Source organism: Leopardus geoffroyi, chromosome B1, assembly GCF_018350155.1.
Source record: "Leopardus geoffroyi isolate Oge1 chromosome B1, O.geoffroyi_Oge1_pat1.0, whole genome shotgun sequence".
Classification (NCBI taxonomy): domain Eukaryota; kingdom Metazoa; phylum Chordata; class Mammalia; order Carnivora; family Felidae; genus Leopardus; species Leopardus geoffroyi.
Window position 1 is genome coordinate 126,566,541 of NC_059327.1, and position 23,467 is coordinate 126,590,007.

A 23,467-nucleotide genomic window follows, 5' to 3' on the forward strand; every position below is an offset into this window, starting at 1 on the left:
TTGTTCCCTTAAACTCAAGAGCTAACATATTACACCAAACTTTTTTTATTTTCAAGTGAAGTTTTAACAGAAAGGGAGAATAAATAAAATCTATTAATAAGGGAATGCTGAGAAACTGAAATGCTTGGTGAAACAAGCAAAAACCTCTCCCTGGGGTAGCTGAGATGGCTCAGCATGAGGAAAGTTTGAAAATCACTGAGCAAGAAACAAATGTTAAAGTCCTCTCTCTCACTGGAATAAACAATGGGTTGCCAGAATGTGATTGTTCTGGTGCTGTGCCGCAGGCAAACACAGAACAATAGCACTGTGGCTATTTCTTTTAAGCATTCCACAGCTAGGAAGAAATTCAAGCCCTATAAATCCTGTATTCTTTCACAAAGATACTAAGCTTAAAGTGAATGGTTTAGTTAACTCCCTGTATGTAATACAAGCAGTGAACAGATTTTAATGCCACTGGGTAGATCAGTAAAGAAATAAGCTAGACTTTTCATAAACCTATCCTATTAGGAAAAATAAAATGTGGTTTTGGCTACATTAACTTGATTTTCTGCTTCCCTATTATACCAGCACTCAACTGTCAATCAAGTCATAAGTGTAAGAATCAAAGAAATGGTACTTCTATCATAAATGGATTGGAAATGTTCCATAGCAAACTTCTCTTTTTTAATTTAATGTTTATTTATTTTTGAGAGAGAGACAGAGAGAGAGAGAGAGAGAGCGCGTGCGAGAGAGCACGAGCGGGGAGGGGCAGAGACAGAGGGAGACACAGAATGTGAAGCAGGCTCCAGGCTCTGAGATGTCAGCACAGAGCCCGATGTGGGGCTCGAACTCACGGACTGTGAGATCATGACCGGAGCCTAAGTCGGACGGACGCCCAACCGACTGAGCCACCCAGGCGCCCCAAAATCGACTTTATTTTTAATCATGTACTGTGTACTGTGTCCTTGACATATTATTTAATAGTGGGTCAATGAAAAGAATATTTATATTTGGTTCTTAAATAGCAATAATTATATAATAGAGTAGGGGAAAATGCAACCAAGCCTTAACATTATTCAGCTTTAGACAAGCCACTGTTTCAACTATTTCAAAACAGGATAAATTAAAAATGAGGAGTGAGCTTGAAGAGTCATTTCAACCTATTATTTATTACTGCCAACAAGGTGACTCACAGAAGCAACAAGGTCCTGCTGGTGGGATCCCTGCCATCAACATTCATATCTACACCTTCTAACATTTTAGAAATCACTTAAGAAATGCTCAGAGGTTTACTAAGTGGCAATATAGTGCACTCACATAAGATCTCTGGGCCTTTTTTCCCTTATGGAATTTAAAAGACAATAAAACAGATTTGGATACAAAAGTATTTTAAAGAAGCAGGTTATGACCTAATCTAAAATTGAAAGCATTTATGAATAGATCCAAAGGTAATTATATCTTTCAGTACTTAGGTATTCAAAAATCCAATCTTTTTTTCTCTAGGGCTCAAAGTTCTTTACCATTGTCACTAGTTATTTTTCATCTAAATGAAAAGTCCTCACTTTTACAATCTGTAAAAGAATGAAGTTCAGAGAAATAATCTTCAGGGTCCCTTTGAGTCTTAAAATTTTATTACTCTCTGAAAGGCCATATTAATCATTATTTTTTCTTAGTTTTGACAGGAATTAATAACTGAGAAAAGTGGTATTTTTAGCTTTATTTACAGAGTCCAGAATTACTTTTCATTACAAGAGATTCTAAGAAATATATATATTTTTATTTATCACTTCAGTGACTACATAAAAATATAGCAAGAATATTTTCACTAATAAAATCTGAAATCATTCAAAATAATAATAAAAAAAATTAACATTGGTATTAAGTACTTTCAAGAAAATTCCAAAAACGAATAACCCACCTGATGACCTGGTTACAGTGGGCACACATTGGAGTTCGTTTCCCTGCAGGAATGTGCTCAGCTCTTTGCACTAAAGTGCCTTGGTCATGTGACTGGGGCTGTCCCCTGGCTGAGTTGGCTGGTGCTACTGCTCCTGATGAGGCTGCACTGTTTGAGATTCTTCCACTGGAAAGTGCTAGGAATTAAGAACAGAAGAATCAGAATGAGAATAAGCCAAATATAAAGTTTTTCTAATATTCAAATATTAATATTACTTGGTAAAATCATCTGTTCATATATAGCAACACAGGCCTACCTCAAGAAGCAAGAAAAATCTCAAATACACAACATAACCTTACACCTAAAGGAGCTAGAAAAAGAACAGCAAAGGAAGCCTGAAGCCAGCAGAAGAAAGGAAATAATAAAGATTAGAGCAGAAATAAATGATACAGAAACAAAACAAAACAAAAACCTAGTAGAATAGATCAATAAAACTCAGAGCTGGTTCTTTGAAGGAATTCATAAAACTGATAACCCCCTAGCCACGCTTATCAAAAAAAAGAGAAAGGACCCAAATAATAAAAATCATGAATGAGAGAGGAGAGATCATAATCAACACCACAGAAATGCAAACAATTATAAGAGAATATTATGAAAAATTATATGCCAACAAACTGGGCAACCTGGAAGAAATAGATAAGTTCCTAGAAACATAAACTATCAAAACTGAAATAGGAAGAAATAGGGAACAGACTGATAACCAGCAAAGAAATTGAATTCGCAGTAAAAAATCTCCCAAGAAACAAGTCCAGGGCCAGATGGCTTCCCAGGGAAAATCAACCAAACCTTTAAAGAGAAGTTAATTCCTATTTTTCTCAAACTGTCCCAAAAAATAGAAACGGAAGGAAAATTTTCCAACTCATTCTATGAGGCCAACATAACTTCAAAAAATTAAAAATAGAAATACCAAGGGTGCCTGGGTGGCTCAGTCAGTTAAGCGTCCAACTTCAGCTCAGGTCATGATCTCATTGTTGGTGGGTTCAAGCCCCATGTCGGGCTCTGCGCTGACAGCTCAGAGCCTGGAGTCTGCTTCTGGTTCTGTATCTCCCTCTCTCTCTGCCCCTCCCCCACTCACACTCTGTCTTTCTCTGTCTCTTGAAAATAAATAAATGTTAAAAAAGCTATTTTAAAAACAGAAATACCATATGATCCAGTAATTCCACTATGGGGTATTAACCCAAAGAAAACAAAAACAGTAATTCAAAAATATATATGCAACCCTACGTTTTCTGTTGCATTATATACAACAGTCAAAATATGGAAGCAACATAATGTATCCATCAACAGATAAGGAAGATGTGGTAAAGATATATAATGGACTATTACTCAGCCATAAAAAGGAATTAAATCTTGCCATTTGCAACAACACGGATGGGCCTAAAGTGTATTATGCTAAGTCAAATAAGGCAGGAGGTTGGGGGGATGGGAGAAATAGGTGGAGGGGATTAAGAGATATAAACTTCCAGTTATAAAATAAATAAGTCACGGGGATGAGAAATACAGCATAGGGAATGTAGTTAAAAGTACTGTAATAACATTTGTATGGTAACAGATGGTAACTACATTTACTATGGTAAGCATGGTATAATGCATAGAATGGTCAAAAACCACTATGTTATACACCTGAAACTAATATAACATTGTATGTCAACTATACTTGATAAAAAATTTTAAAATAATAATAATTATTTTCAGGCAGGAAGACACACACATTTCAAGATAACGGGTTAGCTTTGGGAAAGACACAAAGGAAGTGAGTAAAATTGCAAAGGGGCTTCAATCACATCTGTAATACTGTATTAAATATTAAAGCAAAAGCAGAATTATATAAAAAAAAACCTATTCATTTGCTTATTCACTCACTCACATTTATGGAGACACTATGTATCAAACACTGGACTGTGACCACAGAAATAAACAGAAAAGAAAATCAAGGATTACAACACAGTGAAAGAGTCTTAAAATTTTATTACTGTCTGAAAGGCCACATTAATCGTTTTTTTTTTTTTTTTCTTAGTTTTGACAGGAATGAATAACCTAGAAAATTGGTATATTTAGCTTTATTAAGTCTGGAGTTAGTTTTCATTACAAGGGATTCTAAGAAATGTGTGTGTGTGTGTGTGTGTGTGTGTGTGTGTGTGTGTGTGTGCACGTTATACCTATATATATAAATACATACAAATATAAACATAAAAATAAATATATATAATGTGTTATAAGAAAAGCAGAGTTGCCTCTGCTTCCAAGGGATGCAGTTAAGCTGAGTATTGACAGCGAGGTAGTTCTACACATCTAGACATCTCTGCTAATCATCAGATAGATTTAACTCCAAGTACATCAGAGGCACATTAAATATCTCAATGTGTTGCAAGATAATAAAAATAAAAATGAACTCAATGTATTACCTCTCTTCCTGTATTCTCTAAGTAGACTGTAAAATCGGTCACCCAGTCATATAAGGTAGCTACTTAAGAACCATTCTAGGACCTTCCTCTCTCTCATCTGTGGTAATAATGGGTCCTGCTGATTTTACATCACAAGTACTTCTTGATTTTGCCCGTCATCACCCATTCCGACAATACTGTCCTGGTTTAGGTCCTAAATCTCTCCCACCTTGCTGGTCGCCAAAATGTCTTACCCTTAAATGCATCCTCCCAACTGCCACCAAGGACTGGAATCTTATCAGGTCACAACTCTGATACACCACTTCAAGCACCTCCTTCTTCTCTGACCACTGAATGTAGTCCATGCTTCTAAGCACTGCATTCAGGGCCCTCCAAGTGCTCTCTGCCTGCCCCACAGTCTCACTGCTCACCACCCTCTGCCTCAGTCTTCATGCTGCAGCAATGCCCAATGCCCCAAGTTTTCTTGTAAGTCCATCTATGCACAGGCTGTCTTCACTGTCCTTTCTCTCCCCTTCTCTCTATTTACCTAGTAACCACTACATAGCATTTAAGATTCAACCCAGAAGTCAACTGCTCTAAAAATCTTCCCTGAAGTACCTCTCCCCACTGCCCATGCCACATAATCCAGATTAAATGTTTCTCTTTCACATTCCCATAATTTTCTGTGAATAACTTTATTACTGTTTCTACTTCATATATCTGTGCCTCTTCCTCCCCAACTAAAAAGCAAGCTCCCTGAGGGCAGGAACTATGCCTTATTCCTCAGCCTAGGAGCTAATACGGTGTCTGGAGTGAATGAACAAATGAATCAATGAATGAACTGGAATCAATACATAACTGAATGGGGCGCCTGGGTGGCTCAGTCAGTTGAGTGTCCAACTTTGGCTCAGGTCATGATCTCACGGTTCATGAGTTTAAGCCCCACATTGGGCTCTCTGCTGTTAACGCAGATCCCGCTTTGGATCCTCTGTCTCCCTCTCTCTGTCCCTCCCCGACTCGTGCACACATGCTCTCTCTCAAAATAAATAAACATTTAAAAAACATAAACGAATGTAAAAACTGTGACAACCTGAAACCAACAGGAGGGCTGCTCCTTACCCACAGGCAATTACGATGTAGTGGAAAAGACATATATTCAAAAAACATTTAAAAGGACTCTTATTTATAATAAATAAATAATAATATAAATTTACTGCATGTGTGTGTATTGACAGGATTCATTTTACAGCTGTGGTTTTAACTGGTAAGATTAATTGGGCTAATTGAAAGAATAACTCTCCCTTACCAGAATAAAGCCTGTTTGCAATGATGGGCAATTACAGATTCAGAAACCCAGCTTTTATAAACACATGGCACATCTACAGGGCTCTCTGCCTGGCACTTGAGCCGTGAAATGGCATTTTACAGACCAGTGAGCTTTACCATTGCCCTTGTTTCAAGTGACTCAACTGGGCTAGGAAAATGTTTTCACTCCCTTAGATTCACGCTTCCTCATATAGAAATGGGAAAGAATATTACTGTGTACATTCTTCTTCCTTGTTACCGCATTTACTTGCACAGCACAACTTGCTCCTCTGTGCGTCTTCCATTTCTGTATCCAGACCTGATTTCTCTTAGAGCAACAGATAAGCATTTTCAATGCCAATTCCTATTCTTGTCTTTAAATTCAAGATATGAAAAATGGATTTCATCTTTTTGCACACATTACCTCAGAACTCCTTCCTGTATGTCTGAATTCTGCCACTTAGTGAGGCACGGCGCTCTGTCTCCTATGTGCCTGACAGTCCGCAGACCCTAACAACTGTTTTGCTGTAAATGTTTCCAAAGTCTGTCCCTTCTTTTTAATCCAACCCATGATCTGTCATTTGAGTCCTGGTCTTGAATCTCTAAAGTCTGGACAACTGCAAGTCTCCTAACCATTCTCTCTGCTGCCAATTTCTTTCCAAACTTTTCTGCTGGATTATTTTCCCAAATACACTACTCTCATCATAGTTTCTTGCTTATTCAGTCTTGACAGTCCAGTCCCTCAAGGAGCTCACTCTGGTCTTCTTTATGACCTTGTCTTTTATGCTCACTCACATCCCTGCCATCACCCTACTCTATTATAGTTACTTAATATTTAACTTGTGCCATCACTATTTGAAGGCACTCTTGTCAAATCCTTATAACAGCTCTATGATTCAGGCAAGATTAGCACCACTTTTTTTTATTCTGAGGCAAAGAATGGTAAGAGACTGGTCTAAGGCCACACAGCAAATAAAAGGCAATCCTGAACCTAGGCGGTTTGACTCCAGAGTCTGTGTTCTTAACCACTATGCTACAGTTTACTCACTGTCCCTTGAACATGTCAGGTTAGGCCCTGCCTCTATGACCATTAGCCAATGAAATGTCCCTTTCTCCACTACCACTCATACTTTTCTCCTTCTACAAGGCTCATGGAAGTTCCAATCCCTGAGCTCCCTGCCACCACCCCATCTGCCCTGAAGATCCCAGCTAGCAGTGTCCTTGCTCCTTTTTTTTTTTTTTTTTTTTGAGAGAGAGACAGAGAGAGTATGAGCAGAAGAGGGGCAGAGAGAGACAGTGAGAAAGAATCCCAAGCAGGCTCCATCCTGAACGCAGAACCTGATGCAGAGCTTGAACCTACAACCATGAGACCATGACCTGAGCCAAAATCAAGAGTCAGACACTTAACCAACTGAGCCACCCAGGCACCCTTCTTGCTCCTCTTAACATCCACAACACCCCTGCCTGCATAATTTGTTTATCAACATCTTATATCCTTACAACCTTCCTAAGGCAATGATAAACTTTTTTTTAATGTTTATTTATTTTTGGGAGAGAGACAGAGAGAGTGAGACAGAGTGCGAGCAGGGGAGGGACAGAAAGACACGGAGACACAGAATCTGAAGCAGGCTCCAGGCTCCGAGCTGTCAGCACAGAGCTCCACATGGGCTCAAACGCACAAACTGCGAGATCATGACCTGAGACAAAGTCAACGCTCAACCGACTGAGCCACCCAGGGGGCCCCCTGTAATGATAAACTTTTAAACAAAGAGGACAAACTATGTAATTCTGTCTACCCGCTATCAGAAAACAGCCTCACAAAGAGAAGGCAAAAAAAAAAAAAAAAAAAATTAACATTTAATCATGCAAAAGAAAAAAGGGAAGGTTCCAAATCACTTTCATTTTGCCTTTTTAAAGAGCAATATTGAGATGGATATTTTTAAAATGTGGATTAGGGTCAGGATTTCAAACAGTGGGAAAGTTACCAATTGAAAAATCTGAAAATCAGACCTCAAAGAGAGTGAAACCCTTTCATCTACCATATGCCTTTATTTTATCACATTATCTATGCATAAGCCCTACAGTACTGAGTCATTGGGACATTTTTAGCAATAAAAGAGTGTAGTAATTCTCCATCCATCAGTCATTGTAAAATGGGACATAATCCACCTGGCCCATGCCTCAAGGAGAAGGTACATGGGAAACTAGCTTATTTAACATGAGAAGCCATTCTTAAACATGAAACATGTGACTGTGTCTTCAACACATGTAATAAGCCCTAAGCTCACTTCTGTTCCTTGCTTGGGAAGAAAAGCCTTGTTTTCTGTTACTGCCCCATTTTAACCACTTTGGATAAGACAGAAATTCTCACACCTCCGTTTTGTTGCTGTGTTGCTAGCACACTGGCCCGCACACAAAGCTACACAAGCCCTGTTAATTACCAAGCCGCGAACATTTCCAAGGCATAGTTATTTCCCGTATGAATAAAGTGATGTTTCACTTCTTCAGACTGAATTTCTCACTACTTTAGCACAGTAATGGGCAACTTTTGTGCCATCAAGTGCCAAGCCCCTGGCCTCTGCTCACTTGGCTTAATGGGGAGAGGGAGGTGTAAGAAGGTGAGGTCTTCCAACAGGGAAGGCACCATGAAATGAGCCTTGTTTCCTTAATAATTCTGCAGAGAACTGCACTACTATGCAGGGAAAAACGATCTTCCATGGGTGCTACAGAGACCAAAACACTTCACATTTATTGAACCTGTCATGAAAATCATGTTTATGTAGAAAAAAATATACATCTCTTTAGAGATAGTAGTTTAAAGATGACAACCTACTTATTTGTAATAAAAACAACTATTTCTTTTAAGTTTTAATAGAGCTATTAAATAGGACCATTAGATTAGCCCCATTTCATAATCTATGAATCTAAGTCACAAAAAATTTAAGTGACTTAAACTGAATAATGAATGAGTCAATAAAGTGTCATCCTGAGAACATTAGAAAGAAGTTAGTTCTTGACTCAAGTTTTCCTTTTTAACTTTAATCTTGAGCAACTTCCATAAAATTTGGCTTCTTTGTGGCTAATCTCTACCCCATTGGGGACATGTTGGAAAATTAATTTTTATTCTTTTATATAAAGTACATTTCAGCACCACAAAACTCATCTAGAAATTTAAAGCCACTAGCTACTCTCCAAACGAACAGTGTATCTTATTAACTTTAGAATGGTTATTGATGAGTCATCTGAAGGTTTAGAACAACATACATTCACACCTATTTGCTGAATTGCTAGTGTTTCAAATATTTGTCATATTTGTCATATATTGAAGTATTCTAAGAGGCAATACATTTTTAAAAAGCAAACAGATCCCTGACTTACTAAACATGAAATTTAAAGTCATCTCTTTTGGACTGCAGACTATAAACTGCAGATAAAGAATTTTAAAAAATGGAACCACACAATATTCATTAATTTAGGTAGGACACTTACCTCCTGTTGTTAGGGAAATCTTTGTGATATACCATTTGAATTTTGTTTTTTAAATGTTTATTTATTTTTGACACAGAGAGAGAGACAGAGCATGAGCAGGGGAGGGGCAGAGAGAGAGGGAGACACAGAATCCGAAGCAGGCTCCAGGCTCTGAGCTGTCAGCACAGAGACCAACGCAGGGCTCGAACTCACAGACTGTGAGATCATGACCTGAGCTGAAGTCGGATGCTCAACCGACTGAGCCACCCAGGTGCCCCATGTGATATACCATTTGAAAACATAAAGTAAAAATTCTCCACTTGAGGGGCACCTGGGTGGCTCAGTTAAGTGTCTGACTTCGGTTTCAGGTCATGATCTCACGGTTTGTGAGTTTGAGCCCCATGTCTGGCTCTGTGCTGACAGCTCAGAGCCTGGAGCCTGCTTTGGATTCTGTGTCTCCCTCTCTCTCTCTGCCCCTCCCCCAATCGTGCTCTTTCTCTCTCAAAATTAAACGTTAAAAATTTTTTTAAAATTCTCCACTCTAGAAAGATCTTAATCACATTATTTCCCAAGTAGGTGATTCAGGTTTGTATTATTTAGCAAATTAGTTAATGTAAGTTTTAAGCAATCTTATATAATTATAATATACATAATGTTGGTTATATGTAATATTAAAATAATTATATAAATATATAATATAAAATACTATATTATAGTATACTATAGTATATAGTATTGTACTATACTATAATTATTTACTGTGTGCTTCAAAAATAGCTGACCTCACTAAAAGACACCTGTTTATATAAATAGCTTTTGGAGAAAAAGCAGAGATTAAGAGCAAAAGAACCCATGGTAGTACAATGTATGAATTCTCTGAAATCAGATGTTACCTAACTGTATAAAAAAGTAGGGTATTTGATATTTTTGCTTTCTACTCCTGCTCAAAAAAGGCTGTTAACTCTAAACCAATACATTTTTTTAATGTTTTATTTTTTTTATGTTTGAGACAGAGGGCACAAGTGGGGGAGGTACAGAGACAAGAAGGGGACAGAGGATCTGAAGCAGGCTCTGCACTGACAACATCGAGCCCTATGTGGAGCTCTAACCCATGGACTGCGAGATCATGACCTGAGCTGAAGTCCGACGCTCAACTGAGCTGAGCCACCCAGGGGTCCCTACACCAATCCATTTTTAAAAAATAGTAGTGAAGATTATAATGTATACATTAAACACCTGGCCAGACTGTACTCAAATAGGAATGAAATTCATCAGTTGACTCTCTTGGTTCAAGTCAAATTATTCAACTAATAGCAAAATATTCTTATTACTGACATGCGATAGGTGAAAAAATACTGTATTATGTCAAACCTTACTTGGAAACTTAACACAAGTCAGTGGGGGCCAGGGGGATGATATCTCAAAAAAAAAAAAAACAAAAAAACAAAACTCAAAAAATCTCAAAAAATAAACAGGTATTTAATGTCTTCTAAGGTAAGTTACTCTTACTAGATGTTGTGCTTTTGAATTGCTGAAAATATCATTCATTAGAAGAGCAAGTTTGGTGTAAGGAGATGAACTGCTCATCAAAGTATGAGAAAAACGTAACCTGATGATTTCTTACCACCTCCATAGTATATCCTTGGTCCAAGCCACCAACATCTCTTGCTTGGCTTAACGGTAGTCACTGCTTATAGAGATGTAGCTTCGACTCTTGATAACAATACAGAGGCCAGGAAAAAACTAAGCCAGACCATGCTACTCCTTTGCTCAAAACCCTCCAATTTGAGCTCCCTTCTAATCAATGGTCATACAGAATCAGATTCCTGCTCCCTCTCTGAATTGCCACTCTCCCTTTACCCATTACATACAAGGCACACTGGCTTCCTTATGGTTTCTCTAAATGGCCAGCATTCTTCTCTGATTCAGGGCCTTTGTACTTTCTCTTCTCTCCTTCTGGAAATATTTTCCAGCTGTTTGCATGGCTTGCTCCTCACTTCCTGCCGGTTTTCTGCTCAAAGACCATTTTATCAATGTGGCTCTCTCTCACTATCCTATATGAAGGGGCAACCTGCTACCCACAATCCAGCATTCCCTACACTCACTAACTGGTTTATCTTTCTCCATAGTGTTCATCCCCATTTAACATATTTTATATTCTTTTTATTGTTTTCTTATTTTCTGTCTCTTCAGACCTTAAGGCCAGGGACACTATTTTATTCATTGAAACACCTCTAGCATCTAGAACAGTCCCTGGCATATTGTTTAATATATCTTTGTTTAGAGAATCAATGACTCCAGTACCAAAATTATCATCTTCCCGCTAAAAGGAACCAGACTCCTTAAAAAAAAAACTGCTAAGTATAGAATTGGGGCAGAAAATAAACAAGGGAAGTCTAGAATATCTTCTCATATTAGCAAGGAAGGAAGCTATCAAAGACTACCAGAGTGGTATCAAAGGGACTTCAAAGAAATAGATGAGACAGTTTGAGCATTAATAAAGATAATAACCATGGACTACAATACTTCAAATATGTTTAACCCCATGAGCTCACAATGATTTCTGAAATTAGAAAAAAAATAGCATTAATCATCTTTAGAGGATGCTAAGGAAACAATTACTTTAAAAAACAGTAAAATTTAATAAAGAAAAAGAACCAAACGTTAACAATTTATCAGTCTGTAACTGATACATTTCATTTATATGCCATTCATTCCCCTGCCATTTCTGAACCATTCTGAAGCAAATGCAACATCACGTCATTGATAATAGTTCAATATCATCCCTAAAAGAACACTCTTTTTAAAAACCTAACCATAATCCAATTATCACACCTAAAATAAAAATTTTGTTATCATCAAATAACCAATTTTTAATTTCTCCTGTTAATCCCTGTATTAGTTGTCTCTTGCTTATTATATATAACAGCTTGTTGGCTAAAAAACAACACAAGTATATTGCTTTATAGTTTTCCCACATGGATGTTACTGAGCAAATCAAAGTGTTGTTAGGGCTGTTTCCAGGGGCGCCTGGGTGGCTCAGTCGGTTGAGCACCTGACTTCGGCTCAGGTCATGATCTTGCAGTCTGTGAGTTTAAGCCCTGCGTCAGGCTCTGTGCTGACAGCTCAGAACCTGGAGCCTCCTTCAGATTCTGTGTCTCCTTCTCTCTCTGCCCCCACCCCTCCACTCTCTGTCTCTGTCTCTCAAAAATAAATAAACATTAAAAAAAAAAGTGTTGTCAGGGATGTTTCCTTCTGGAGGTTCTAGAGAAAATTCATTTTTTTGCCTTTTCAAGCGTCTAGAGGCTGCCCAAATCCAGGGCTTCATGGCCCTCTTCTGCCACCTCAAAGCCAGCAACAAGACTTGCATTACTTTATCCCCCTCTCTTCTGCTTTCCTCTTCCAATTTTAAAGACCCTTGTGATTGCACTGGGCTCCCCAGGATAATGCAGGATAGTAGCCCTATTTGAAGGTCAGCTGATAGTGACTGTAAGCCCTTCTGCATCCCTAGTTCACCTATGATATGCAATATAACAGATTCATAGGTTCTGGGTATTAAGGACATGGTCATCTTTCGACATTTGGGGGTGGGAGGTGGGGAGCATTATTTTGCCTACAACACACACCCCAACACAGTATTAACCAGGATCCAAATAAGGTCTGCTTATTTGGTTTGTCTTTTAAATTGCTCTTAATCTATAATCCCTTTCATTGTCTCATCCCTTTCAATATATATGTAGAAGAAACCACATCTCTAGTTATATATATATATATATACACACACATATACATATATATATGTATATGTGTGTGTGTGTGTACTGAACTTTTCTTTCTATAGTAAAAACTTAAAGATTTTACACATACTAAACTGAATTATTTCATTTTTACATTATGAGGTATTATTATTACATTAAAAAACATTTTTTAACGTTTATTCATTTTTGAGAGACAGAGACAGAGTGCAAGCAGGGGAGGACAGAGGGAGAGGGAGACACAGAATCCAAAACAGGCTCCGGGATCCCAGCTGTCAGCACAGAGCCTGATGCGGGGCTCGAACTCACGAACCCTGAGATCATGACCTGAGCCAAAATCGGACACTTAACTGACTGAGCCACCCAGGAGCCCCTTGTTATTACTTTTTAATAGGCCAAGAATATAAAGGTCAGAAAGGATAAGTGACTTACCTAAGGACATATAGGGCAATAAAAGGAGGGAAATGTTTTTTTAACAACTACTACGTACCAAGTAATTTGCTAGGCTTTACCAACATGAGTGAGACAGACATAATTTCTGCCCTCATGAAGTTTAAAGAAGGTTACAGACCAGTAAACAGTCAATTGTTATAGTGGGATAAGTGCTAGAATGATGGAAAGATAATGAATGCAATTATAGATCTTCATTTAGTCAAGTGTATACTGAGAACGTAACACTGTGGCAGGCACTGTGTTATGCATGGGTACACAGGCGGGGACAAAACATGAATAATCCTAGGCCTCAAGGAGCTCATAGCTTTTTCTTTTTTCTTTCTTTTTTTTTTTTTTTTTTTTTTTTAGCTGGAGGTGCCTGTGTTTCATCTCAGTACTGACAGTCTATTGAATATATGAACTCAGGAAAAAGATCTGAGCTAGAAGAATTGATTCAAGAGTCATTAGCATATTGATGACATTTGAGGCTGTGGGAGTTAATGAGATTGTTCAGGGAAAGTGAGCGTGAAAACAGAAGAGCTCCTAAGGGTAAGGCAAATAACATATGTACTCTGGGAACACAGCGGAAGGTAGGCGAAAAACCAGGAGACTGCATCACATAAGCCAAATGAGGAAAGTGGACCATTTGGGATCTAAAACCATTTTTATCTGACTCCAAAACCTATGTGCCCTATAGATTCATTCATCAAATATTTATTATGTGCCTGCAGTGTCAAATTCTTTGCCAGTTACTGCCTTGACCTATGAAAATATGAAGGCAGATCTCCTCAAATGTGGTCTAAACCTGGACGTTCTCATTTCTGGAGCAGTTTAGAAGGAGGGGATAGTGATAACTGAGATGATTAACTTCTGCTACTTTAATTTCCTTAATGAGCCTGCCAGAATAAATTTAGGAATAATGTACGAAAGCATTGTTTTTTATTTGCCCCAGTATGCCTAACAGCTTAGATTACCACTTTTAAGCCATTCATGTATTCTATAAAAAATGAGTTTCCAACAGAGATCTAACTTATTTTCCCTAAACCTAGCTGCCCATGCTTTTCAGCCATTGTAATTAGTGGCCGCAAAGTTCTTGAAATAAAACCTAGAAAATCTTGAAATAAAAGGCTAGATTCTTCATGTTCTGAGAAACACTGAAGAAGATTTATTTAACTGCTTCAGAAAGGAGAAATAAAATTATAGATCTAGTACATTCGCTAAAGAGAAACAGGCTTGAAGCAACTGAATGTTAAATTCATTTTTTGTTGTACAAACTCTAAATTGGTGTGAATATTTCACCTACTACATTTGAATTAAGATAAAGCAGCAGAGAATGTCATGGCAATAAATCTAGGAATAACCAGAAAAAAATATTTTTTAAATCTTGTAATATTTCATTGTTATTGAGTCTGAAATAAGGCTGCTATCAAGAATACTAATGTTCCCTCCCCAAAGAAAAAAGACAAATGTTTACAGCCCCAACGACACAGAAGTCATATGTGAGGTTTTATGGTGTGAAAAACAACTGGCTCGAATGCAAAGGGTATTCCAGTTATAAACACTGAGGCTAATGTTGTACTCATATAAATAACTGGGCCACATCAAAGTGACATTCTGGCACTCCTGGGGAGATAAAGTATTGTAATTCAACATCTCCGAGAATTTGTTCACAAAGGTATGGTAGAAATTTTACACATACTAAATCGGGTAGCAATGATGGCAACACGCTTGCATATGACCGTGCACAGCAAGTGCTTTCTTCTCTGCCCCTCCCCCAACCATCTCAAACAGATGGCGGCCAAGAGAAGCAGAGAATCCGTGCATTTCATCTGTCAAGCTCCTTATGTTGGAAGCATAAGCAACAGTCTACTACTACTCTTCATTACCCAGGCATGAAATCATATCCAGTAGAAATAGAAAAGGTTTAAAATTAAGCCAAGATCTAGGATCAGAGTAAAGTACATTTTAGAGAGGCCTGTGCAAATTTTATTAAACGGAATCAAGGATTTTTTTATTCAATGATTAAAAGCAAAGTTGACAGATTAAACTATTATCGTTTCTCTAAGCAGTGGAGAATGCTGGTATGTATTCTTCATGCTGCCATAAAGAATTGGAACAGGTGCGCCCAAGGCCAAGTATCAAATATTTCCGCAACTTCAGGAGGTTAGTTTCTTCCATTAGCAACAGGCCTTTCAACTCTAAGAACCCAGATTAAACTGGATCTAGAGTGTCTTAATTAAAGTGAGTGTGGGGACTGGATTAGGTTCAGTTCTCTTCTTTCTTAATTTGTTGCATCACACATCATTAAAATTTGGGATATATGCAACTTGCCTTTTTCTCCCAACTAGCTGACCTTACACAGAAAACTTCCATTTGTTCAGAGTGACAAGTAAAAGAAACCCAGTGTGTACCTCCCAGATAAAGATATGAGATCTTAAAATATCTAGTTTTGCCACCATTCAATTAAAAATCAACATTTCATTTATCGGTCATACAGAGAATTTTCTAAATAATTTCAGTATCACTGTTAAAATTTCTAATTTTACAATGGGAAGCTAAATCCTGCTCTAACTGTGGGTGGTCAATGTGTTTCACAGTAAAAAAGAGGCAGGGGAGGTGGGAGGGAGGGGGAGGAGAATAAAAAGAAACAAAAAAGAAAAACTCAGATAAATTATTAAAAACAAAAACAAAAACAAAAAACAAATCTGAGGCATCATTCACAACCTCAGAAATACTCAACAGGATCACCTCTGCATGAGGTGAACTCATACAGAATCTATGCTAAGAATTTATTTCAAATATTAAATTTTTAAAATTTTGCTTATATTTGAATGAGAAAACTATAAAGGACATATATTAAAAAATTACTTATACTCATATTATACCTAGAGTTTTGACATATCTTATTTCCAAAGTAACATGAAACCCAAACAGGCTTGGCTTTTACCATTTTCCCACCAATTGTCACCTATTTATACAAGTGAGAAAGCAGCCTAGTCTCAGTCAGAAATAAAGGAGAAAGGTAGCTCAGGTTTGAGTTGCTCATATAAATAGAATTCTTTTAATGTAGGCAAAAAACCCCACAAAAAAACAAAAAACAAAAAACAAAAACAACAACAAAAAAACAAAACCTGAAGCAGAAAGGGGACTAAAAGTTAACGAGCGTTCCTCATGTCAAATATCAACAATGTCTCTCATGATGAATACAAGTTACTGGAAAATTGAAAATTTGGGATACTCCTTACATTTCTTTTACTACTACTAATTCTCTAAGACAGCTCTCTCAATTAAAGCCATTAAATCTCTGAAATAAGTGAAACTGTATTATCATTATCCAGAGTTATGTTTGAATTTCACATCTTTTAAAAGCTTTTAAAAGCTATTTTATGCTGGGAAGCCATACATCTGGCGTAATGTTAAGATATACTCGGGCTCCTTGTTCTGCTAATTTCTAGCTCCATAAACACAGAAATGTGTTAAGTTTCCTCACCTGTAAAACAGCAACTACCTCAAAATGTGAGAGGCTTGAATGTGATGGTGTAAGCAAAATGTTTACTTAATTTTCTTGAATGTGTAAGAAATGCTTCACAAATATCAATTACACTCTGACATAAGATCTTACCTGTTTTTTTTTTTATTTTTTATTTTTTTAACATTTATTTATTTTTGAGACAGAGAGAGAGAGACAGAGCATGAACGGGGGAGGAGCAGAGAGAGGGAGACACAGAATCGGAAGCAGGCTCCAGGCTCTGAGCCATCAGCCCAGAGCCCGACGCGGGGCTCGAACTCACGGACCGCAAGATCTCGAGATCGTGCCTGAGCTGAAGTCGGACGCCCAACCGACTGAGCCACCCAGGCGCCCCAGATCTTACCTGTTTTAAAAAATAAGGTATCAACTCATTCAAAAACTACTTAGAGACCACATACAATGTTTTAGATCTAGGAACACTTTGGGTATGGAAGATACACTCAAGAATAAGATGCTTGCCCCAAAGAGTTTTATCTTCTCTCAGGTGATGTTCACAAACAGGCAACAGAGTGCCTTCGGATTAGAGTTGTCAAGGGTGCTCACGACTCAGAGAAAAGTTTGCATCTATTGTACAGAATCATCAAGCATAATTTTTCTTATTCCTATGGTTTAACCCTAGGTTTGGCAATTTTTTTCTGTAACTGGCCAGAGAGTAAATATTTTAGGTTTTGTGGGATGTAAGGTTTATTTGGCAACTACTCAATTATGCCATTGCAGCAGGGAAGGAGCCACAGACATCATGTAACAAATGTAAACAAATGAGCCTGGCAGTGCTCCAATAAAACTTTATTATAAAAACAGGTGGTAGGCCAGAGGTGACCAAGGTCATAGTTTGCCAACCTCTGGTTTAAACTGCATGCATCAATTAATGAGGAATAATAATTCTTCTTAAAAATTTTTTTTAATGTTTATTTATTTTTGAGAGAGAGAGAGACAGACAGCATGAGTAGAGGAGGGGCAGAGAACGAGGGAGACACAGAATCCAAAGCTGGCTCCGAGCTGTCAGCACAGAGCCCGACGCGGGGCTCGAACCCACAAACTGTGAGATCACGACCCGAGCCAAAATCCTACGCTTAACTGAGGAATAATTCTTAATGAAAATCATACATGAATAAGTCCAGGTGTCTTCCCTTAGAAAAGATTTAATATTTTAATCTCAGGATGAAGGAAAAATGGGGAGAAAGAAGAGCTTTCACAACTGTGCTCTTGCGTCAGCACAGGAAAGCTTCCAACACAGAAATAAATTCCAGTTTATGGGGGGAAAAAAGGCAGTTAATGGTTGTTACTTTTATTTTTTCCTGAGAATCGTGATTCTAAACCAAAATCTACACGTTATATAAAAAGACAAAGCATATTTTACATGCTTCACACCGCAGCTTTGACAACGGACAGCTCCAGTCAGGCCTTTACGGCAAGTGGACTGTTTAGTTTAATGATGTCGAAATGCAGGGGAGCAGATGGCAGTAAAACATTATTAGAAGAGATGAAACATATGCAACTGGTAGCAGTTTACTTATTCATATAAAAATTTTAAAATGGAACCAATAAATCTATCCATCTTAGCTAAGCAAATCTAGTTATCTCGATTTATTACTGTAACGTAAAGCCTACAATGAAATTTGGGATGGTTGTAGAAACAGTAATTTCCTTTCTCACCCCTATCTTCTTTAGACTTCAAATAAAAGATAGAATTTATATCCACTTATAACTGAGATGCACATCATTCAATCTGTGATCTAATCAGATCTCATAAATATATCTGAGTCTTCCCTGAAAAAAAAAAAAAAAAGAATACATCAGATCTCTCCAAAGCTCTGTCCATAATGAATAAATAAGCTTTTCCTTATTGCTAAAATGTAGCACACAACAGAGGGAGGGTATGATAAAGGGTCATTTAACTAGAATCTTAGATAAATTTTGAAAATGAAGTTTAGAAACAAAGAAAATGCTACTTGAAACAGTCCTTAGAAGTTGCTAGTCACCTGGTTTATCCTCCCAATGCAAACAATACTCCTTTCTGCACTATCCCATAGAGAGTTAGTCTTCCTTAAATATAGTCGTTGATACTATCTTGTGATAACAAGAAAATACACTATTTAGTCAAAATAACTAGGTCCAAATCACTATGGGGCTCTGAACAATTCCTTTGACTTCTTTCAGACTCTGTTACCTCATTGGTAAAATGATGCCCATTTAAAATTTTAATGACATTATCTTATTGCACACTCTGAGTGAAAAGATACTTAACTGAAAGTATTATAGAAAATAATTATTGCTACTAATCAATGATATGCACAATTTTTCTGTTAAGCAAGGTTTTTTTGCCCCCTTCATGACTATTATATTCCTGAGTTCCAATTGCCCGAATGGGGATGGTGAGTATTCCCCATGAAAGGATGTAACAGAAGCTAAAATTAACTAAATATTCATTTTGAAAAGTACGTTTGTGTCTTTTTCCCTTTTGCATTTGACCAAAAGAAATTGGCTGTGCCCCTAAAAGACCTCCAAATGATCCTAACTTTTCTATTTACAGCTTACTTGCACTATGCTTCTTCAAAATATAATTCATGTTTTCAAAAAGAAACCACCAATTTTGATAAATTTCATCGTAAGTTAAAAGCCCTTGCTTTTTGCCACATATATTAAAACTGTTTCAAAAAAAAAAAAGCAATCCACTAGTAAAAGGCTTATATACATATAATCTGATAACATTTGTTCAATAAGGAGAATCAGAGATTCCAAATGTCTAATATTAAATGATAGAATGCTATTAGTGTATGGAGTATGTCACCATCAACTAAATGCCTTTCCTTTTCTCAGTTCTATAGAATGTCTGCCTCCATGGACACATTTAACAATAAAAGTAAAAAAAGAAATCCAGTAATTTCTTGCCAACATCAGGGAACATAAGAATAAACAGGGACTTGTGTGTACATACAAAAAGACAGCACTGAGATGGTATCATTCCAGCAAGCTTCAAGCGCTGCTAATGAAAACAGCAAAAGGAAAAATTTCAGCACATCTAGACAATACTAACTACTGTAAAAGAAAACACAACAAAGCTTTTTATTTTCATTGGCTTTATGAAATAAGGCCACAGTTTCCTACAGAAAACCGTGATTATAGTATTAGCCAATATTGTATAGCTAAATGATTTTCTGAATAAGAAATTATGTTATTTATTAAATACTTACAATAGTGTTAATACATTGAAGTACCATCACAAACGCTCTTAAAAGCTACATATTTTGGGGCGCCTGGGTGGCTCAGTCAGTTGAGCGTCTGACTTTGGCTCAGGTCATGATTTCACGGTTCGTGAGTTCGAGTCCCGCATCTGGCTCGCTGCTGTAAGTGCAGAGCCTGCTTCAGACCCTCTATCCTCCTCTCTCTCTGCCCCTCCCCAGCTCATTCTTGCTCTCTCTTTCTCAAAAATAAATAAACATTTTTTAAAAAAAGTTATATATTTTCGAAGTGGAAAAGAAGAAAAAAAACCTGTAATAAGTGGGAAAAAAATTTAAGCATATCTATGGACTTAAAGCTTTCTGAACTACATACAAATAACAGCATGAGTACTTAATTTTTGACTGGTAGGGCTCTATAGGATTCTTCTTCTTTTGTCTTGTAAGAAAACCTTTTCCATCTCATAATGTTTATTTCCATGACAACACACATAGCACAAGTCCTTCCAGAAAGGCAAGCAGTGCAATGCCAAAGCTACCAACCTCATGATTGCAACTATAAAGAATTGAAAGAGAGTCAACATTTAGAAAATGATGGGGAAATCAATGTACTTGCCTAAGGAAATGCTGCAAAAATAGACTAGTTATGTTTAACTTATTTCTCAAGTACAAGATACAACCCAGATTTATATTTTGTAACTAGACACATTAAAAAAAAAAAAAAAACCCAAAAACTAGAGACATATTCAATCAATTTTCTGTGCCATAATCTGACTTACTCAAAGCCAAGTATAGTTTCTCTAAGCCAAATACAATCCCTACCAGTGTTTCAAAGTTGTTTTTTTAAATATTTATTTATTTATTTTTGAGAGAAAGAGAGGGAGGGAGGGAGGGAGGGTAGGGCAGAGACAGACAGACAGACAGACAGAATTCTAAGCAGTCTCTGTGCCGTCAGCATGGAGCCCAACACAAACTGTGAGACGATGACCTGAGTCGAAATCAAGAGTTGGATGCTTAACTGATTGAGCCACACAGGCACCTCCCCTACCAGTGTTTTAATACAGGATAAATGCTCTAAAGGGAATAAAGCTCCCTGAAGAGCAATGGTTAGAACTTGCCTCCCATCAGGTTAAAGTGTTAAACTGCATTCTTTTGCCCTTGGAATTCTCTCCATTCCCATTCCCACTGCCCAGGGTAATATTCATTATCAGCATCTCTATCCTGGATTATCTCAACAACCTCTTTAGTCACCAGGACTCCAATCTTAATCTCCACACTGAGGTCATAATGAGCTTTTAAACCCATTAACACTATTAATGATCTTTTAATGATTGCAAATCTGATGGTCACTTTCCAGTTTACAAATCTTTTAAGGGCTTCCTTTCTGCATCAATCCCCAGTCTTACTTTCAAAGCCCTTTTCTGACCAGACCCCCACTAGCCCATCCAACTTTCTTTCTGGCCACTATCTAGACTGAATGACTTGAGCCAAGTTCTCCGAGAGCTTCTGCATATGTTGTTCCCTCTCCAACTTGGCCTCTTCCTAAAAATATTCAAGGGGCACTGCTATGTGATACGACTTTGCTTTAGGCATAAACATGAACACCTTATTCTTGCATAAAATATGACTCCACTATAAACTAATATAAACAAATATTGTACCTCAAGGTTGTATCATTGGAACTTTACTGGTATCTTTCTTCCCTCTCCATTAAGACCTCCTTGTCTGATCTGGAACTTGTAATCTGACTTAACTCTTTACTCCTTTTTTTTGCTAATTTCTATTATTTACTGGTGCTTTGCATCCAAGTTAATTTGTCCACCTTGATAAAATGAACAACTATGCCTAATATTTCCTCTGCATTCCACTGCTTGGTTCCTTATAGGCCATATATTCCCATATTTTTTAAGAAAACAGGGCTTCAGATCTATTACTAATTTTTTAGTTACTGGAAATAAATAATACAGTACTAGTTATAGTACTGTATACACACAACTCTAAAGTCTTAATGGCAGTTTAATGCTTCAAAGAAAGTGGAGTCCTCTGCTCCCTGGGCATATGTGTAGTTTTTAATGGCAGCCTTTGGCAGACAGCACGTCCACCTTTGCTCGATGACTAGTGGGAATTTCAAGTCTGGTAGGAGGAAAGAACAACGTCCTGTGAATTCCTCAAAATATACGAAGAAGATGTTCAAAATAAGACAAACCGACCTATCCACCCACTCACCTACTCAGCCACTGACATTTACCAAAGGCCTAGGAACTGTGCTGGGTATTGTTTAGGTACTGTACAACAAAGAGTAGTAAGACTTGGTCCCTGTCCTTAAGGGGATCTAAAAACAGTGGTAAAAGACACATATGTAAACAATTACAATGAATATGATGGATGCTATAATAAAGCCATCATCAACATTTTGTAGGGACAGAGAGAAAGAATAGCCAATTATTCAGAGGGCTCAGGAAAGGTTCACAAAGGAGATAACATCTGGTCTCAAAGAGTGAAAAGAAATTTTTCAGGGGTAGAAGATTGGAAAAGCATTTAAATAAAAGGAGCAGCTTTACCAAGTACAGAGGTGTGTGCCCAAGGAATGGTATGAACTCTTGGACTGTGCGACACGACTGCAGAGAACGTGAAGAACTGTATTACAAAATAGGCTGGAGAAGAAGGTTGTCACAAGGCAATAAAGGGACCATAAGCTCTGTTAAGAAGCCAGACATTTAATGTGTGGGAAGCAGAGAGCCCAAAACATTTTCAAGCAGAGAAGTCACAGAAGCAGAACTGTTCTGCTAGATGGTAACAGTGTAAGTTATTAATGCTGTCACTACCAGGAAGAGAGGGGTAAAAACTTAATCTTTCTTGAGTACCCGTCTATGTACCACAAACTTCAATATGTGTTATATCGTTTGTGTATATATGTATACGTACATAACAACAATGTTATGGGGGACGCTTCTAGCCTCTTATTTTAACAGATAAAGAAACTGAAGGCTCAAATGCTCCATTTAGGGAACACCCCTGGCCTTCTGAATTTCATGCCCCACAGGGGAGGCACTCCTATTTTTCAGAGCCACTACCTGTCAGCAAAGTGGGTTCGAGGAACAACAGCCCTAATCTTAATGAATTAGACATTCTCATTTTCTATATAATTAAACTAAAGTTAGAAAACTGATGTGCTTCCAAAATCTAATGGCTCCTCATGACTTTAAGACTGGATTTGTGAAGAATATCTGACTATATTTGGTAAGATAGTAGTATTTTATATTTGCATCAAATGAACTAAACTTACCCAATATGGAATCCATAACCTACAGAGAGTCTAGGGAAAACATTACACGGCAAATTAGATCACCTACATAAACACGGGAACATATTTGTAAGTTAAACCATAAAATTTATGAAGGCTTGAAAATACCTATCTAACCACTTATTAATTATATTCAATGTGAAGATTTCAAGCATTACAAAATCTATTAGACATA

General features: G+C 37.4%; 1 protein-coding gene across 24 annotated transcripts in view; it reads right to left on the minus strand.

Annotated features, from left to right (window-relative positions):
* Positions 1-23,467, minus strand: part of PDLIM5 (PDZ and LIM domain 5) — a 221,141-nt gene that overhangs the window by 21,179 nt on the left and 176,495 nt on the right. For all 24 annotated transcript variants that reach the window (XM_045472522.1, XM_045472623.1, XM_045472606.1 and 21 more), the window contains one exon: positions 1,898-2,072. In XM_045472522.1, the coding sequence (XP_045328478.1) occupies positions 1,898-2,072 (175 nt within the window). The remainder of the gene's footprint in view (positions 1-1,897; positions 2,073-23,467) is intronic.